Source organism: Penicillium vulpinum (genome assembly GCF_028829585.1).
Source record: "Penicillium vulpinum strain IBT 29486 chromosome Unknown utg000001l_segment0_segment0, whole genome shotgun sequence".
Lineage (NCBI taxonomy): Eukaryota > Fungi > Ascomycota > Eurotiomycetes > Eurotiales > Aspergillaceae > Penicillium > Penicillium vulpinum.
The window spans coordinates 4,059,213-4,076,458 of record NW_026643241.1 but is presented as its reverse complement, the minus strand read 5'-3'; the positions used below and the strand labels follow the sequence as shown (position 1 = coordinate 4,076,458).

Here is a 17,246-nt window from a genome sequence, read left to right as displayed (position 1 = left end):
GTCTAAGCTTAATAAGTATTACTCCCAAGCTGATGATCTTCGAGGGAATATCTATACAATCAGTACAATACTTACACCGGTGAATAAATTCAAATTCTTCCTCTCCAGTGATTGGGATCAGAAATAGCGAGATACCTATCGACTTACTTTTGAACAAGCCCTTATTCTATATCAAGCACAAGTTAGAATAAGCAGTCGTGATCTACAAAGCTATCTAACGATAGCCTATCCAAGCTCAAGGCTAGAAGAGATACTTAATAGAAGGGATATACAACCACGAGCTATTACTGATGAAATCAGTCAATATCTTGATAGCGGTAAGTAAATACAAAGAGTATATACAATAATAATACTAATATATATATAGATACTGTTTCTATTAGGCCGCTTACTTTCTGGAAAGAGCACTAGGCTCGCTTTCCGGCCATTGCTGCCCTTGCGCGAGATACACTCTTATTTCCAGCAACTGGCGCAGGAGTTAAACGCCTCTTTAATACCGCTCGAGATATTTGTCACTATCGTCGTGGTAGAATAAAGAGTGAGACTGTCGAGGTATTAATGATATTTCTTTGTACAACGAAATTTAATATAGAGGAGCAGGAAGTAACACTTCTTGAGAAATTCTTCTCCTAGGATAAGCTTGAGGCGGTAAAAGAGGAGAGGGAAGAGAAGCTTAGTGAGATTGAGGTTGATCCAATTAGTGATACAGAGGAGCAGGAGGATGAACCGGAAGATAAACCAGGGGATACAATTGAGGTTGTAATTGAGGATAGACCAGAGGATGTACCGGAGGAGAGGCCCTTACCTACAAGTGAATATAGTCGTCCTTGCTCGCTATTATTACCACCAACCTGTACACAGACACGAGCATCAGGGAGAAAACGTAAAAGCAGGGAAGATGATTTATTTGAATACTATTAGCTTGCTTGACAAAGAATCCTCAATTATACGCATCTCTTTTACCCTTTTTACAAATAAAATTAGATATAATCAAGTAAAGCAAATACTCAAAATTACCGCGAATAAATATATAAGTTATATATTTAGAATCCTTAGTATGTTTGTTTAGTTTGTAACCCAGTTTGGGGCCCCAGACCCAGTACTGGGTCACCCAGTCCGACCCAGACCCAGTACTGGGTCGAAGGGTTCGACCCAAAACCTAACCCAGACTGGGTTGGGTCTGGGTTGGGTCTGGGTTTTACTGGGTCGTGCGGAAGACTACAATTGGCTATCAACCAGTTTGTACAACTTGTAAGAAATCAGTGGAAGCTGCCAATTAAGGCCTTCCACTACGACAATAAAGCAGCAGCTGGCAGAGCAGCGGAGTATAGTCTCACAAGCGATAGTATCCTGATATATCACTCCCCCCTAGGGCACTCAGAGATAAATAGGTATACTGAGAGATCAGGTAGAATGATTATCACCCGGATACGTATACTCGCCCTCGAAGGGAACCTCCTAAAGGAGCTATAGCCGGAGTTCGCAAGCGCCGCTGTATAGTTATTAAATCGTATACCAACGTATATCGCCGCCGAGAATCGGTGGGTAGTACCATAGGAGGAAGTGAGGAAGGAAGTCGCACCACAGGCGCCGAGGATAAACCTATCAAATATTAGGTTATATAGAAGCTTAGCGTACTGCAGGATTGAGAAGTAAGTACAGTCCGATAAGATAAACCTACGTGCAGAGATTGGCTTCGTAGTGGGATACCTTACCTCGAATATCTAGAAGATCTAGTTCCTATATAGTGGGAAAGTGAGGTATATCAGGGATACAGTCATTGACGAGACACGAAAATATACCCCTGATTATAAGAAATATCAGCCTATCCCACTACCAGCTATAATAGGACTATAGGAACTCACCGTTAAGGAGGTCGTATAGGTGATAAACCACCAAATTACTAGTTAAGAGGAGACTAGTACAATAGAAGAGAGGACTCAGGATCTACAGGAAGTATAGGAGCCTCAGTAAGTACAGTAGTAAGAGGAGGTTCCGCAGTAAGCAGAGGTCCAAAAGATAACAGTCAACCAACGAGGGACTACCCTAGTCTAGGGGGTAGGTGATAGGTTATATTGGCCGACCCCAGACCCTCTACTACAAGCACTACTAGGTTCCTTTCCGATTGAACAGCCCCTACTACCACTACCAATCACCCCACCGCAGGAGCAAGAGAGGTATACTAGCTCTGGTCAGGGGGTAGATACCGAGGGAGATCAAAGGGACCAGATCCAGTAAGAAGAAGCGGATCTTAAAACCACTGAAGACGAACTAGAGAAGTAACTTTAGGCAGAGCTACTGGCTCCGAGAAGAGAGATAATCGGAGATATAGATACCAGCAATATACTCAGTGGTAGGCGTAGACGCTAAGTAAGGTAGGAAAAAGACTTCGCCTACGCGATAAGCACTACCTAAGAAGTGGAACCGCCGGCGCTACTCTATACTTTTACCGCTGGCTTATACGCTGAGAAACTAGACACTCGCCGCTACCGAGACGACCTCCCACCACCGCTAAAATACTGGAAGGATATAATAAACTACCTATTTCAGGAAGGTTTTCTCGCAGCGATAAGGAAGGAGATTAAGTCCCTCTCTGAAAAGGGGACTTTTAAGGTTATTAAGAAACTAAGAGACCGAGGGAAGCAGATTCTCCCTCTTTTATAGGTGTTCTTATACAAATTTGACTAGGACGGGTACCTTTTGAAGCTTAAGGCCCGTATCTATATACGCGGAGACCTTGAAACTATCTCTCACGAGGAAAAGAGAGCTGCTACGCTAGCAGCAAGGACAGCGAGGATGATTTTTACCTTGGTTACTGCCTTTAATCTTAACCTAAGACAGAGAGATACTGTCACCGCGTTCCTAAACAGCAAGTTAGACCAAGAGACGTATATATATATACCTGAGGGATTTCAAAACCTAGGTAAATACTGGAAGTTACGTCGCGCGCTATACGGTCTACGGATTTTACCACGACTTTAGCAGCAAGAAGCAGTAAGCGTGCTCCGTAAGCTAGGTCTACAGCAAGTACCAGAAGACCTATACGTTTTTATAGGAAAAGGACTACTGGTTTTCTTCTATATAGATGATATCCTAATCGCTAGTTATACCAATATAAAGGCGTAGGCACAGCAATTAGAGCGAGATCTCGAAGTACACTAGGAACTGACCGATCATAGAGAAGCAGTATAGTTCCTAAATATACGAATCATTCGAGACCGGCAACAAAAGAAGCTCTGGTTATATTAAGATAGCTATATAACAAGTATTGCTACCCGATATCACTTAACAGAAAGGGTACCAGTCTATACTCCACTGCCGGTTGAGGAATTGACCCCTTTTCAGGGGGTAGCAACGCCAAAGGAAATCCTACTATACCAGCAAAAGGTGGGCTCAGCAGAGTATACCACTATTATCACTAGGCCCGACGCTGTAAAGGCGACCGCGAAGCTCGCGCAATTTCTTACGAACCCCGGTCCACAGCACCAGTAAGCAGCTGATCGAGTTATCACCTACCTCTACTCCACCCGGAACCTAGCGATTGAGTACAGAACAGCCAATACTAGGACCGACTCGGTGCAGTTTGTAAGTGACGCTTCGTATAGAGACCACCCGGATAGAAAAAGCTCAGCTGGGTATATCTGTTAAGTATACGGCGGTCTAATTGACTGGAAAGCAAGTAAGCAACCTACAGTGACAACGTCAACCACAGAAGCAGAGCTACTCGGCCTATCGGAGGTAGGAAAGCAGCTCCAATAGTGGCGCCGATTATTTCAAAACCTCGCCTTTACTCCGTCACACCACCTAACAATCGACTGTGATAACGAGAGGACTATCAGCTTATTGACAAGCGAGGACACAGCTTTTGAAACGAAGCTTCGATATATCGATATTCACCACCATTGGCTCCGCCAGGAAGTCCAACAGGGTCGAATACGGGTGCGCTGGGTGCCTATAGCAAGCATGGTTGCTGATAGCCTCACCAAATTGCTCACTCGGCAAAAGCATGAGAGCTTCGTGCGACTGCTCAACATGGTTGATATAGGCCATCTTATAGACTAGGAATTACAAGATGATACAGCGATCTCAGCAAGCATACTGGGACCGCTGAGGGGGTGTGTCGGCGCAGATACACCAGGATACCGGAGGATTTATTAATCCTAAGTATGCAGTAATATTTCTTATGTAATCAGGACAGTATAAATTGCCAGGAAGTCAATACAGCAATACGGAGGGTTGAAGACCATTGATTGGACCCATACATTTCCACCATACGGAGTAGTCGGACAATCACAGGATGCCTTGATGCCTTCCTTTTATCGCACGTGACCTGTGTTATCTTCGAAGCGGCCAAATTTTTTTGTTCCCGAATTATTGTTTTCATATAAACCATCAACTCTCAATCATGGCTCCAGTACAGGCGTCTGCACGCCCTCAAAGTCTATCGACATTGCTCGAGACTCTAAATAACTGTCTGTCGACAACTGCTCCCTCTCTACCCAAGCCACACAAGGATGCGCCTTCCGATGTGACGATCGAACCTCCCCAAGACGGCATCTCTCTCCTCGACACCAAGAGCGAAATTCTCCTCTCCTACTTGCAAAATCTCGTATTCCTGATTATTTTCCAACTGCGAAATGTGTCAGCGAAACAAAACCCGAAAGAGAAGAGCGAATCCACGGAAAATTCCCTCGAAGACGATATTCGCAAGAAGTTGATTGAGCTTCGAGTATTCCTCGAGCGCGGTGTTCGTCCTTTAGAAGGAAGATTGAAGTATCAGGTGGACAAAGTCATCAAGGCTGCAGAGGATGCGGAGCGGACAGAGAAGGCTCAGCCGACCAAGACCAAGACCAAGAAAAGCCGCAAAGTCGCGACATCAGACAGCGAAGCCTCATCGGATGAGGACGAAGATGCGAGCGGTAGTGACGATGAAGAGGACATCGATGAGATGGCGTACCGACCTAATGTCTCTGCCTTCGCCAAGGGAATGGCCGAAAAGAAGAAGGCCGAGCCCTCCAAGGGCGCTGTCGAAGCTCCTGGCGATGGCATTTATCGCCCCCCGAGGATCATGCCAACTTCCTTGCCTACGACGGAGCGCCGCGAACGCAAGGAGCGCAGACACATGCGGTCCAACGTCATCGACGACTTTGTTAGCGCTGAAATGTCATCCGCGCCCATGGCCGAGCCCAGCATCGGCAGCACCATCATCGACGGTGGCCGAACCGTCAAGACAAAGAAGGACCGAGAGCGCGAGGCAGAGCGTACCACCTACGAAGAGACCAACTTTGTCCGATTGCCGAAGGAGACTAAGAAGGAATTGGCCAAAAAGGGTTTCGGAAAGGCTTCCACATACGGTGGTGATGAGTGGAAGGGGCTCAATGAAGGTGCTGATAACATTGAACGTCTCACTCGGAGATCTAAAAGCAGCGGAGCCGCACTCGACAAGAGTCGGAAGCGAGTCCGCAACGAGGACGGGCAACGCGGTGATGGTGTGGGAATGGGCCAGATTTTCGATAAGAGACGAAAGAAGGTTGACAGCTGGAAGCGGTAAAGAGTGGTTGCAACAAGCAATTTCTATGTTCAAAGGCGTTTCCTTCTGGAATCCAATCACTTTGGAGTTTTCTTGATTACCCAAGGTCCATCTTGACCAATGCATATCTGTATCTATACTCTACGACATACATTGAAGGATATGATTTCATTTGATCAATTCAGTCTACGGCTGTCTATGTGTATATTTTATGCCTCACCGCCAGAATATAAAGACTCGGCATGCCGATAAAGACCAGCATCTAATATAACCCTCCAGTGCTCATACATATCAACCTTGAAATGATTGTGTATGGCCTCGATAGATCATGTTGTATCGAAAGAACAAACTTATTTATGTGGGTAGATTCCAACTTGGTATGACTGGGCGCATATGAAATTCACATGTTAAATCTAGAACTGAATATGACGTCATTGGATCCCTGGACCAACTCTTGATATCTTTGTTTCTTTTCTTCCAATGTTTGTTTCCAACAGCACTCTTGAACTTTGATCACAATGGAAAACCCAGGTGCGTTGTGAATTTGATCTTCTGTATTTATCTCCTACTAATCCTTACAGTGGCCGACATACCTACCGTTATCCGGCGACTGACACAGTCGCCGCCGTCTTTGCAAGAAACGGTCATTAAGCAATACTTCACCAACAATGCATCTTTTGTTCATCCATTCTGCCGAGTACCCAACTTCGAAGGTAGCAGATGGTGGATAACAAAGATATTTCAATGGTATAAGATCATGTCACCCCGGATTGAGCTAGAGATTCGTTCTATTGGTATGTCAATACGAGAGCTTCAAGGTGGTGGACAGCATAATTTTGACTACAAACTCTGACCAATAATCTAGCATTTGACGAGGAGAAGCTACGGCTCTACGTGAATATGTCCCAAATCTTCACAATTTGGCTTGTTCCCTTCCATGTCGCTCCGGTGACTCTCACAACGGTCTTGGATCTGACATACGAGTCGGCCAAGAGCAACGCTAAGACCAATGGCGAACATAGACTTTACTACATTTCCAAACAAGAAGATCTGTATCAAACATCGGAGTTTGTCAAGTTCCTAATGCCGCACATCGGGTATTGGGTTGTTTTTGTTTGGCACATCATTGCAACCCTCTTCTGTGTCCTGGGTGTGGCCTTGCTATGGCCTATACTGTGGTTGGAAGAAAAGGGTTATATACCGGGCCGCTTTTTGCGGGGGGGCAACTTGGCTTATAACATGGAGAGGAAGATTCCAGAAATCAAAGGGCAATGATAGGATTGATTTTCTATCTATATGTGGATATCATTGAATACAAGCGCTACCTAGGTTTTCATATCACATCCAATACATGAGTGCTTGGCAACTGTCTTTCGAGCCAAACCAACCAACAAAGCATTCCATTCAAATTAAGATGGCTCTTGGTTTTCACTGCGCATGTATCCTTCATCAGGATACTGGCCCAAATATCATATCAATCTAATTCAATGGGTTTTGTTTGCCTTGCGTTGTTTATTCAGCTCTCTGCGGAACGAGTTCTCTTGTTCCACAAACGTCAAGGGCAAGCCACGACCAATACCAAAGAACACAAACAACGCCCACTTCCAACGGAACGGGTTGACGACAAGAACGAAGAAGTACCAGTAGATCAGCTCAGCATAGGTAAAGAAGTCAAATGCTGCGGTGGGTGCCAGACGCTTCATGAATCTAGTGAAATCGATCCAGGTCTTCATCCACCCTTCAGTAGGCCTCGTCAATGGGTCGGTCAAGAACATGAGCAGGAATCGAGTGTAGATTCCAATATGCATATTGCCAACTGTACCAATCGCATCGACGTAGGTACTGTTGTTTGCGCAAATGTCCGGGTATTTAGGCGGGAAGACTTGAAGATACCAACTAGGCGGTCCGTAGGGTTCATCGAAACACTCATCGGGCAAAAAGTTCAATGAAGGCCGTTTGAAACCAGTTGCCATGACGATGATGTCTCCCTCAACCAGTCGTGCGCGGCCAGGCCCTCCCTTTGGGGCGCCTTTAGATCGGTAGTTGAACACCACACCCTTCTCTTCCACAGAAACGATGTCACCTCGTAACCAGTGGGCTTTGCCCTCGCGAATCTGGTTAAACAACTCGTCATTTGCCATAGGAGTTCCGGTAAATATTCCCTTGTCTGCTGGCGCAATGTCTTGAAGATCACGGTAGAAGAACTTGCGTAGCAACCATTCGGGAATCCATGAGAGTGATGTTTCCTGACCGAAAATATTGCACGCTAACAGAGACTGCACGAGTATATTTCGAGGGATAATCCATTTATCGGACCGGGAAAGAACATCAATCTCGGCAGCCTCATTCTTGACGGCAAACTCCAAGGCCTCAATGGCGCTAGCACCGCCTCCCACAATGAGCACCTTTTTGCCTTTGGCATTTTTGCCATCCAACTCAGAGGAGTGGTAGATTTGGCCCTTGAATTTTTCCTGGCCGGGGAGCGGTGGCATCTTAGGATCTCCACACACGCCGACCGTAGCCAAGATGCCATCGAAGAGGCCATACTTCTCTTCGTCATTGTTGATAATCCACTTGCCGTTCTTGTTCTTTTTCGTAGAGGTGACTTTAGTTTCGAAGGAAGTACATTTCTCTAGGTCATATCTCTTCCAAACATCAACGATTTGCTCTTTGATCTGTTGCTGGGTCGGATATGCGCTGTCGAATTGGACCGAAGGATGGAAACGGTACATCACACTGTGGACTTGTAATGCGGATGTGGAATTGACTCTCTACAAAGGTATTAGCAGATGTATTTTAATAAAAAAAATGCAGAACTGACACTCCAGATACCGCCCAATCCTTGTTCTTTAGGTCTGGATTCGAACAAATGGACATCGAAGCCATGGCCAGCACAGTGGGCAGCCGAAGACACACCGGTCAGGCCTGCGCCAATGACTGCAACTCTCTTTCGAGGAAGATTCGCGTTTTTCTGATTGGTAGGAGGTGGAGGTATAGGAGAAAATACATAAACCAACACCGCTTGCATAGCCATGTAGAGCCAGGTATATGTCTCTACGAATGGATGCCGGATGAAGGCCGAGAGCGCCGAGATGAGGGACCCAGAACCCATGATGTTTGCATAAGTGAAAATTGAGGTAATTGAGGACAATTGAGAAAGAAAAAGAATTAATAGTCAAAATATTTGTACTTTTCCTGCTGGAGTGACGTTATACCTTCTTTTACATCCATGTGATAGTGTATGTAGTTATATGACATCATCTATGGAGCCCTGGAGTGAACCTGAATTTTGGCGAAAGCCTAACATGTGATAATCTATAAAATATACTGCCTAGGTACACTACAATCTATTATGATATGCATATTAAGGCTTGTATTTGCTTGATTCATTCTTCATGAGAATCTCGGAGTATGTCTTCCCCATTCTACCATACCAGCTTTCCAAGGTGATACAGCAACCTTAGATCATCCCACCCCCCTTTAGATATGATCTCGGGACCACCCCCCTTGCCGGAAAATTTAGGTGACTATCTACCGCTCTTCTCACCGCCTTCCTGGCGAACTCCCTATAGTAGTAGACAGTAGGTACCCACAATTTGTATGTAAACCCCATACAAATGTAAGTCACTTTTGTCACATGAATCAGATAACTACATCTGTATGTAGTTAACTAACAAAACAATGAACTCAATAAACAAACAAATTGATACTCCAATTCTAGTTTACACCTATCAACTTACCTTTCTCCTTACCACTTCCTCATCAATTCAAGCTTCAATTTCATCCAAAAGCATCATTACTATGGCCTCCTTAGGCCTCGATTATGTACCTATATTCTGACTCGGAATCCGAGTTAGAGCGGGTTCCCGAGTCTCTATCCGGTACCGCACCAATTAACGAGTCGCCGCGGGGACGAGGACAGGGACGTAGACGTAGAGCTACCACCACTACAGCTGATACCACTATAGCTGCTCCTACTGCAGAACGTGGCCGTAGCCGAGGACGCCTATTACTGAGGACGCTGAGGATGGCACTGATACCGAGACCGGAGGACGGGGACATGGAGGAAAATGTGCACGAGGAGGTGCTTGTGACCTAGTATTATCAAATTGTAGAGGAGATCACTGCAGAAACCAATGAAATGAGCAATTTTTTCTGATCAAAAAACAGGTTTTTTTACTATGTAAAACAGAATTAAATATAGTAGGCAGAATATATGGCAGTTTGAATTTTAATTAGGAAGGTAGTACTGAAAAATCAGGTAAAAATCAGGCATAGAGGGTTGCTGTATCAATCCCCGTGGTCAATCCCCTACATACATATTTAACATGCATTATGTATGTAACTTTGGAAGTCTTCATGTGATGTACGGAGTATAGATCGTCAAATTATACTCCGTACCAACATGTCGAGATTGCGAGGAGCTTGACTTTGTTTATTTCTTCTTCGCCATTGATCTCTCTTATTTTTCAGCGCAATAACTGAAGAACTCGAGATGCTAGTATTTTTTATCAAAATTTGAAGGAAGAGAGCTCGTTAAAGAAGAATAGATGTATGTAGTTAGTAGACAAGTATATACTGTATATGTATATAGGTAGCAATCCAGATCTAGTAAAGTTTACATGTAGATACTACCTAGGTAGCTCATTTAATTTAGATCTAGATTACTATTACAACAATTGCAACTACTCAATCTCTATTGAGATACCTAATTGCTTAGCATGATTGAATATAGTTTAAAATTGAATCAACCCTTCATGGACATCTATGGATGGTTGTATACAAAGGGCGGTCACGAGTTCTGCCATCAATGCCGTCAACAGATGAGCCTCTTGATTCTGAAACCTTCCGGGGTTCAGTTTCTTTCACCGTTGAGACTCATGAAATGACACAATGATCATTCAGTCAAATTGATTCTTCTGGCTTGACTTTACCAGTCAATCGTCGACAATTTCGCTCTCTCAACATGGCCCAAACCCTCGTCCTCGACCAATTCCTCAGCAGTTTGCAGGAATTGGTCGAGAAGCGTGATGGAGCCAAACTTCAGGACTTTCTTCAACTCGAACCGCCGCTCTCTGATATCTACCAGCGCATGATCAGTGAACTACGACAGAACTATGCGCCGGGCTCCCAAGCCGACTCCAAACTTCTTCAACGATGCGAGCCTCTCGTGCCGCAATCCAAGGGTGGCTCATGGACGGCGTTTCCGACATTTATCAAGCTCTATTTGATCTTTCTACGTGATATGAACACGGATAACTTATTGGAAACATACAATCAATTGAAGGCACTGCTCAAGTAAGTTTTGCTGTCCCCGGAGGGATTCCGAATGCACTCTGTCCCACATCTTCGAGCTTGAAAGCTGACTCAACCTTCTCATCAACTGTAGTCAATGTGTGCTCGCCCTCGGAGATAGTCAAATGGGGGTGGTCGTTCTTCCTACTGTTCTCTACTTGTCCAAAGTTCTGGCAAAATTGGCAATGGGCCTCGACCGTCGACCGGATCTGATTGCGCATATTCGACGAATGGAAGGCCTTGCGGATCAGGATGAGAGCACCGAGAAGGTTACTTTGGTGGAAAAATCGGCCAACGTGGTGCGCGAAGCTTTCATCAAGTGCCTCACAGATCGCACCGGCACTCCAGGCCCTAATGGTAAGCCGGAGGGCAAGCGCATTGGTATCTATCTCATGGCCAATCTTTGCCTAAAATTGCTGTTCCAGGTACGAAGGCCTATCCCTGAATATCTCACCCTATTTCGGATCTTGATGCTAACGGAATGCAGTGTAACAAACTACGCAACGCCGAGCAGATGTTTGCAAGCATTAGCGCTCAATCCCCTCCCCTGGCCCACTTCCCAGCCTCACAGCGCGTCACCTACCTTTATTACCTCGGGCGCTACCTTTTCGCCAATAATCTTTTCTTCCCTGCCCGCATTGCTTTGCAGGCTGCCTACGACCAATGTCACCGCCAGGCCATAAGCCAGCGGCGCTTGATCCTCTCATACCTCATTCCGTGTAACATTATCTTGGGCCGATTCCCTTCCCAGGCACTTCTTCAACGACCAGAAGCACAAGGATTAGCAGAACGGTTTCAGCCACTGTGTCGATTAATTATCCGTGGAGATTACCTGGCTTTCCGACAACATCTCTTATTTGGCTCGCCGACCGCTGAATGGTTTGCGCGTAAAGGAATTCTGTTTGCTCTCCGAAACCGATGCGAGATTCTCGTGTGGCGATCTTTTGCGCGCAAAGTTTTCATGTACGGAGGTTCTTATGGAGGTCCGCAGGCGCAGGCGCAAAGAGGACCTCCACCAGTCCTTAACCTTAAAAAGGCTGTTGTGGCTATACGATGGCTACAAACACAGCACGCACAATCCGGAAATGGCCCGGCCAATGCTATGGTGGCCCCCAACCTCTATGGATCACAAGTCGTTTCCGAACCTACAGACATTGACTACGCCCGCCTGGAAGGGGCAGATGGAAGGGCCAGTCCCACCACTGATCAAGAAATACTAGAAAAATATGGTGATTATTTGGCCCCGGATGGATTTTACACCGAAGAAGGGCGATCACAGCCGAACCAACCGGGTCTATTGATCGATGGAGACCCAGAAGAGGATTATGGCGATTACGAACTAGATCCATATGCGTATGACTTCGACGACACGGAAGCAGACATATCCTTGATGCACGAGATTGAATCGATTTTTGCATCCATGATTGCACAAGGGTTGATGGGCGGTTACCTTCTTCATCGTGAGCCTCGATTCGCCGTTCCTGGTGCCAAAATCAAAGGCATCTTGCCCACAGGATTCCCCAATGTTTGGCATACTATCTCTGCACGCGAAATTCATGATGCCAGTGTTCCCGGTTGGGTGCAGTCTCGGGCGCCCGCAGCAGTCGGAGCAGCTGGAGGTGGTAGGGTAGTCAATCTCGCTGGAGCACGCCCAGTTGGGTCTCAATAGGGTTGGTTTTGCCTATTTTGTTTTTATTCCTTTTTTTTTTATGTTGATGATACCGATATTGTAGTTCTGAATTTGATCTCCTACATACAATCCTACCTAGCCATCTCACAAGTGTTACGCCGAATATCAAAACTTTAAATGCGGGGAGATATCGGGCCGGACTCTGATTCTCCTCATTCTCCTCACAGTTGCCTTGCATCTCATATCCCTTGCATTTCTTGCATTTCTTGCATTTCTTGCGTATTTTGGTTTTTTGGTTTTTTGCGTATATTTAACCTTCTTTTATCTACAATGGATCATACTGCAGCTGTACAAGAAATCTCAGCAAGGGTAGCTGACTTCCACAGTCGCCAGCAACCATTTCGTATATATCATGGTGCTACCAACAGTACTCGGCCCTCCAACCGATCTCTCTCCAACACCGTCAGCACAGAACCTCTCACGCGGGTCCTCGAAGTCGATACCAACCGATGTACAGCTATAGTCGAGCCCAATGTCTGTATGGATGCTCTGGTGGCTGCCACCAAGGCCTACGGCCTGGTGCCTTTGGTCGTTGTCGAGTTCCCCAACATCTCGGTTGGAGGTGGATTCTCAGGCACATCAGGGGAGAGTAGCTCTTTCCGTGAGGGATTTTTCGATCACACAGTCAATTGGATTGAAATGGTCCTAGCAGATGGCCAGGTGGTTAAGGCATATAACGATCGTGTCGAGACGGGATCGGGACCGGAACCGGCGGATAAGCACTCGGACTTGTTTTGGGGCACGGCATCTTCCTTCGGAACGTTGGGAGTAGTCACTCTATTGGAAATTCGATTGAAAAAGTCACAGCCATTGGTGGAACTGAAATACTATGTCAATTCCAACATGAACGACGCGGTGCGTGCCTTTGAAGAGGCTAGCGCTGATCCAACCACTGAATATCTGGATGGAATCGTCTATGCACGGGATAAGATCGTCGTTTGTGCTGGAAAACAAGTTGAGCAAAGTTCCAATGTAAAGCCGAGATGCTTTACTCGCCGACAAGATGATTGGTTCTATTTGCATGTCGAACGAATTGCTCAATCCAAGATCTCCAGCATCTCCGACCAAGAGAGTTCTCCTCGCATGCCAGATGCAGTGGACTTCATTCCTCTGACTGACTACCTCTTCCGTTATGACCGGGGTGGTTTCTGGGTTGCCCGTTATGCATTCCGCTACTTCTGTACTCCATTCATCTCCCTTACACGCTGGGTTCTCAACCGATTTATGCACACCAAGGTGATGTATCATGCCTTGCATGTCAGCGGACTTGGGCGACAATATATCATCCAAGATGTTGGTGTACCAATATCCACTGCTGCCGAGTTCTTGGACTGGCTGGACCGCCCTGAAAACTTTGGACAATATCCGCTTTGGCTCTGTCCGCTGCCACCAGGAAGTGCCGGTGGGTTGGAAGGACAGTCGACAAATGATGGCAAAGGACAACTCCTCAATTTTGGAATTTGGGGGCCTGCCATTACTACGGATCCGACCGGCTTCGTGGCTCAAAACAGAAAGCTTGAACACAAGGTCCACAGTCTTGGAGGAAAGAAATGGCTATATGCACATACTTACTATACAGAGGACGAGTTCTGGGCCATCTATAACAAGCCAGCGTATGATTCTCTACGGGCCAAATACCACGCACAGCATCTTCCATCCCTGTATGAAAAGGTCCGCGTGCATGAATCCGATCTCCCTGGTCCGCATCGGGGAGAGTTCGAGAGTGGCTGGAAGGGAACAGTCAAACGTGCCCTTTGGGACGTCTGGCCATTTTGTGGTCTTTACGGAGTTTACAAGGCTTGGAGAGGAGGAGACTATCTGTTACAAAAAGAGTCTCCCAAGAAAAAGGTCGATTGAATAGCATATTTCTAGAATATTCAGGGTATCGATGGATTTTGTCTAGCCAAAAACGCGAGGCAATCTAGCGCATATGCATGATGCAATATAGGTAAACAGAAAACATGATAAGTTGAAGAGGGCAGGAAAATCCCTGAAAACAAAAGAAAACGCAGAAGCCGAATCCGAAAGAAAAAGAACCTAAGGGGTGCAGAGTATGTCTATTCTACTACAATGCGTCCTTCTAGTCGAGGAGATATTCCTGACGTCCAGGCTGGAGTGAATTCACCTTCGCCGTCCATGGTATTCGGATTTCTGCACTGCAGACCTGCGTGCCGCATCCACTTTCGGACAACTCGCCGTGCAATTTGTAGACGATACTCTTCTTCAGCGGATGATTTCGCTGGGTGAGTGACGTAATTTGTGATTGGCTCTGAGGATGTGAGGATATTTGGATCCTCATCTGAGTCAGAATCCATGGCAGTGCCATTCGTCTGATCCCCGGTGATAACGTCAGTCTCCTGATCGACCTCTTCGGGAAATCGACCATAGTAATATGATGCCCGGCCTGTCCGTCGGAGAGGAGGCTTTGTGTGCCTTTCACTTGTTTTTGCTTTCTCGGTTTTGGGAGACGCTGGTTTCAGCCAGCCATCACCGTGCAGATTGCGATGTACAGTACCCCAGTGTCGGCCTAAACTGGCGCTCCAACGGCTCCATTTCCCGAGTACTTTGACACTTAGAAAATATTGCCGTAGGATTGTACTGATGAGCACACCATTTTCCTCAGACACAAGCTCCTCCACCTCACCTCCTTCGGCTTGGATAAGCAATGATGTGAACCCATCTTTTCCTCGGGCCATATAGCCACGTGTGGCAAGGAGATACTCACGATCCAAGTCAATGGGCTCGCCGCCAACACGAGCGAATGTAATACGTGACCCCGAAGGTGCGTCCAGTTTAAAACCGTAGGTGATATTAGATACTTGCGAGAATCGACCCTCTAGTGCAGGGAGTTGGCTAACCCCATTCTCGAGGGCAGCTAGCAATGCATGGCCACGAACGCGCAACAATACGACAGGGTCTTCGAAAGGGAAGCAGTTCAGCAGGTCCTTCAGCTTCAGTATTCCTGGCGGGTAGATTTGATCGCCGCGAATTGTGCCGCCTGCCATCATGGCACAATCAGCCGAATAGTAGAAGCGCATCAGGTCGCAGACAAAATTACCCAAATTAGATTCACGCTGGCGCACAGTAGAAAACCGGCCGTCGAGTGGGGTGACTGTGAATCCTATTGGCTTTTCTAATTTGGCATGGAGGCTGGCAGTAAGCCTGCCCACCATTGCCACTGTATCCTGATCTTCAGGGATTGAGCGAACAATGTCTCGCCGCACAATGTTGAAGTCCCAACCAGGCAAACCATCGGGTTTGCGGAAAGCCTCGATGTAACTTAACTGTTTGAAGTCAGTACCTGATCGCATCACATGGATACCATTGACAACGGCATGGGCGTAGAAGTGGTCATGGCCTCCAAGAATGATGTCAACAAGATCGGATGACAGGTTGTTAGCCAGTTTGTAGTCATTCGGTTCACGTTGGTGAGTGACAGCGACGACGAGGTCTGCGCCCTCATCTCGGAGCTGTTTCGCAAGCACTCGAGCTGTTTCAGATGCGGATTTGTAGATTAGATCGGGCGGAAGAGAGTTTATTGTACCGAGCCTAAAGTAGACCCGAGTAAGCAAAGAAATACAAGCACTAGAGGGATATATTCTAGGAATGCATACCATTCTCTTTCTCCAAGACCCAATACGCCAATCTTGAGCCCGTTGGATGAGATCAACATGTGAGTCTTTCCGCAGTCAGCTATTGGGGTATCATCTCCCAGTGCCGGGTCAAGAACATTCGCTAAAAGCCAAGGAAATTGACATTGGCTGGCCAAATGGCGGAATTGAGCGACTCCAAAATCGAGATCATGATTCTAGATAACTTAGATTAGCGGTGTACATATCCCTGGCGGACAGCTGGTTGCCATACTCACACCCACACACGCTACATCGGTGCCCACTGTGTTAAGAAATGGTACCATATGTCTGCCCTTTGTGACTGTACTTTCGATACTCGGGTTGAAAGCATCGCCGGAGAAGAAGGTGAGGATATCGGGCTGCCCGGCATACTGCGGGTGATGACGGTAGTGGTTTAGAATGGATTGGAACCTAGGCACCCCACCAACAGGCTCTGCAGAGCCAGCTCTATAAGAAATGATTTAATATCACGCTAGATTAAAGGTCATGGAGCTAGGGAGAGGAAAGGGGAGAGAAACGCATACTCGACGTGGTAGACATCATTATAGTGGATCAGCCGTAGATCCGGAGATCCAGTTCGGTCAGTGGAATAAGTGACGGATAGACCGTCTGTTTCGATGTTTGACATGACAGTCCTAACTTTAGGAAAGAATTATGGAGAGATAGTTGAAGAGAGAGAAACAAAGAGAGAGGATGAAAGGAGAGTAAAGAGGCGGAGACATGAGGGGAAGCCGCGGCGAGACCAGTGGGGTACAACAGAACCTATTTATAACGATACCGGATACAAGGATATCCCGACTATAACGATCAAAGTCCGTGCTTGAATTGATTTACTATACAAAAATCGTCAAAACCTCCTTTCTACGAACTTCGTTAATTCGCACCCTCATTATATACAGATTTCGTGACGTCATTTTCAACCAATTCCAACCAATTAAAATGCTCCACCGATCGATCTTAACCTCCTAGCCCTCTTCCTCGATGGCAGCTGTGATATCGATCATGTCGGATTGTGTCCTGCGAAGAAGGGATAAAAGCATTCGTTTTGGCGTTTCGAGGCCTCAATCGGTCAAAGAATCGATGAATGACGTTTATAGAC

General features: G+C 46.4%; 6 protein-coding genes across 6 annotated transcripts; 4 read left to right on the top strand and 2 right to left on the bottom strand.

Annotated features, from left to right (window-relative positions):
- Positions 1 to 4,405: 4,405 nt before the first annotated feature.
- Positions 4,406 to 5,551, top strand: lcp5 (small subunit rRNA maturation protein LCP5; the record flags this gene model as incomplete). The annotated part of the gene is made up of 1 exon (XM_057249172.1): positions 4,406 to 5,551. The coding sequence occupies one exon, from the start codon at positions 4,406 to 4,408 to the stop codon at positions 5,549 to 5,551; it is 1,146 nt and encodes a 381-aa protein (XP_057113604.1).
- A 497-nt stretch (positions 5,552 to 6,048) lies between these two features.
- N7479_001474 (uncharacterized protein) lies at positions 6,049 to 6,805 on the top strand (the record flags this gene model as incomplete). Its single annotated transcript, XM_057249171.1, has 3 exons — positions 6,049 to 6,061; positions 6,112 to 6,324; positions 6,396 to 6,805. The coding sequence occupies 3 exons, from the start codon at positions 6,049 to 6,051 to the stop codon at positions 6,803 to 6,805; spliced, it is 636 nt and encodes a 211-aa protein (XP_057113603.1).
- Positions 6,806 to 7,014: 209 nt separating this feature from the next.
- Positions 7,015 to 8,642, bottom strand: N7479_001473 (flavin-containing monooxygenase; the record flags this gene model as incomplete). Its single annotated transcript, XM_057249170.1, has 2 exons — positions 7,015 to 8,301; positions 8,352 to 8,642. 2 exons carry the CDS (start codon positions 8,640 to 8,642, stop codon positions 7,015 to 7,017), a joined length of 1,578 nt encoding a protein of 525 aa, XP_057113602.1.
- Positions 8,643 to 10,496: 1,854 nt separating this feature from the next.
- On the top strand, positions 10,497 to 12,494 carry N7479_001472 (uncharacterized protein; the record flags this gene model as incomplete). Its single annotated transcript, XM_057249169.1, has 3 exons — positions 10,497 to 10,828; positions 10,920 to 11,250; positions 11,313 to 12,494. The coding sequence occupies 3 exons, from the start codon at positions 10,497 to 10,499 to the stop codon at positions 12,492 to 12,494; spliced, it is 1,845 nt and encodes a 614-aa protein (XP_057113601.1).
- A 291-nt stretch (positions 12,495 to 12,785) lies between these two features.
- N7479_001471 (FAD-binding oxidoreductase) lies at positions 12,786 to 14,372 on the top strand (the record flags this gene model as incomplete). Its single annotated transcript, XM_057249168.1, has 1 exon — positions 12,786 to 14,372. The coding sequence occupies one exon, from the start codon at positions 12,786 to 12,788 to the stop codon at positions 14,370 to 14,372; it is 1,587 nt and encodes a 528-aa protein (XP_057113600.1).
- Positions 14,373 to 14,572: 200 nt separating this feature from the next.
- On the bottom strand, positions 14,573 to 16,775 carry N7479_001470 (putative 5'-nucleotidase; the record flags this gene model as incomplete). Its single annotated transcript, XM_057249167.1, has 4 exons — positions 14,573 to 16,064; positions 16,130 to 16,323; positions 16,384 to 16,594; positions 16,672 to 16,775. The coding sequence occupies 4 exons, from the start codon at positions 16,773 to 16,775 to the stop codon at positions 14,573 to 14,575; spliced, it is 2,001 nt and encodes a 666-aa protein (XP_057113599.1).
- Positions 16,776 to 17,246: the final 471 nt, after the last annotated feature.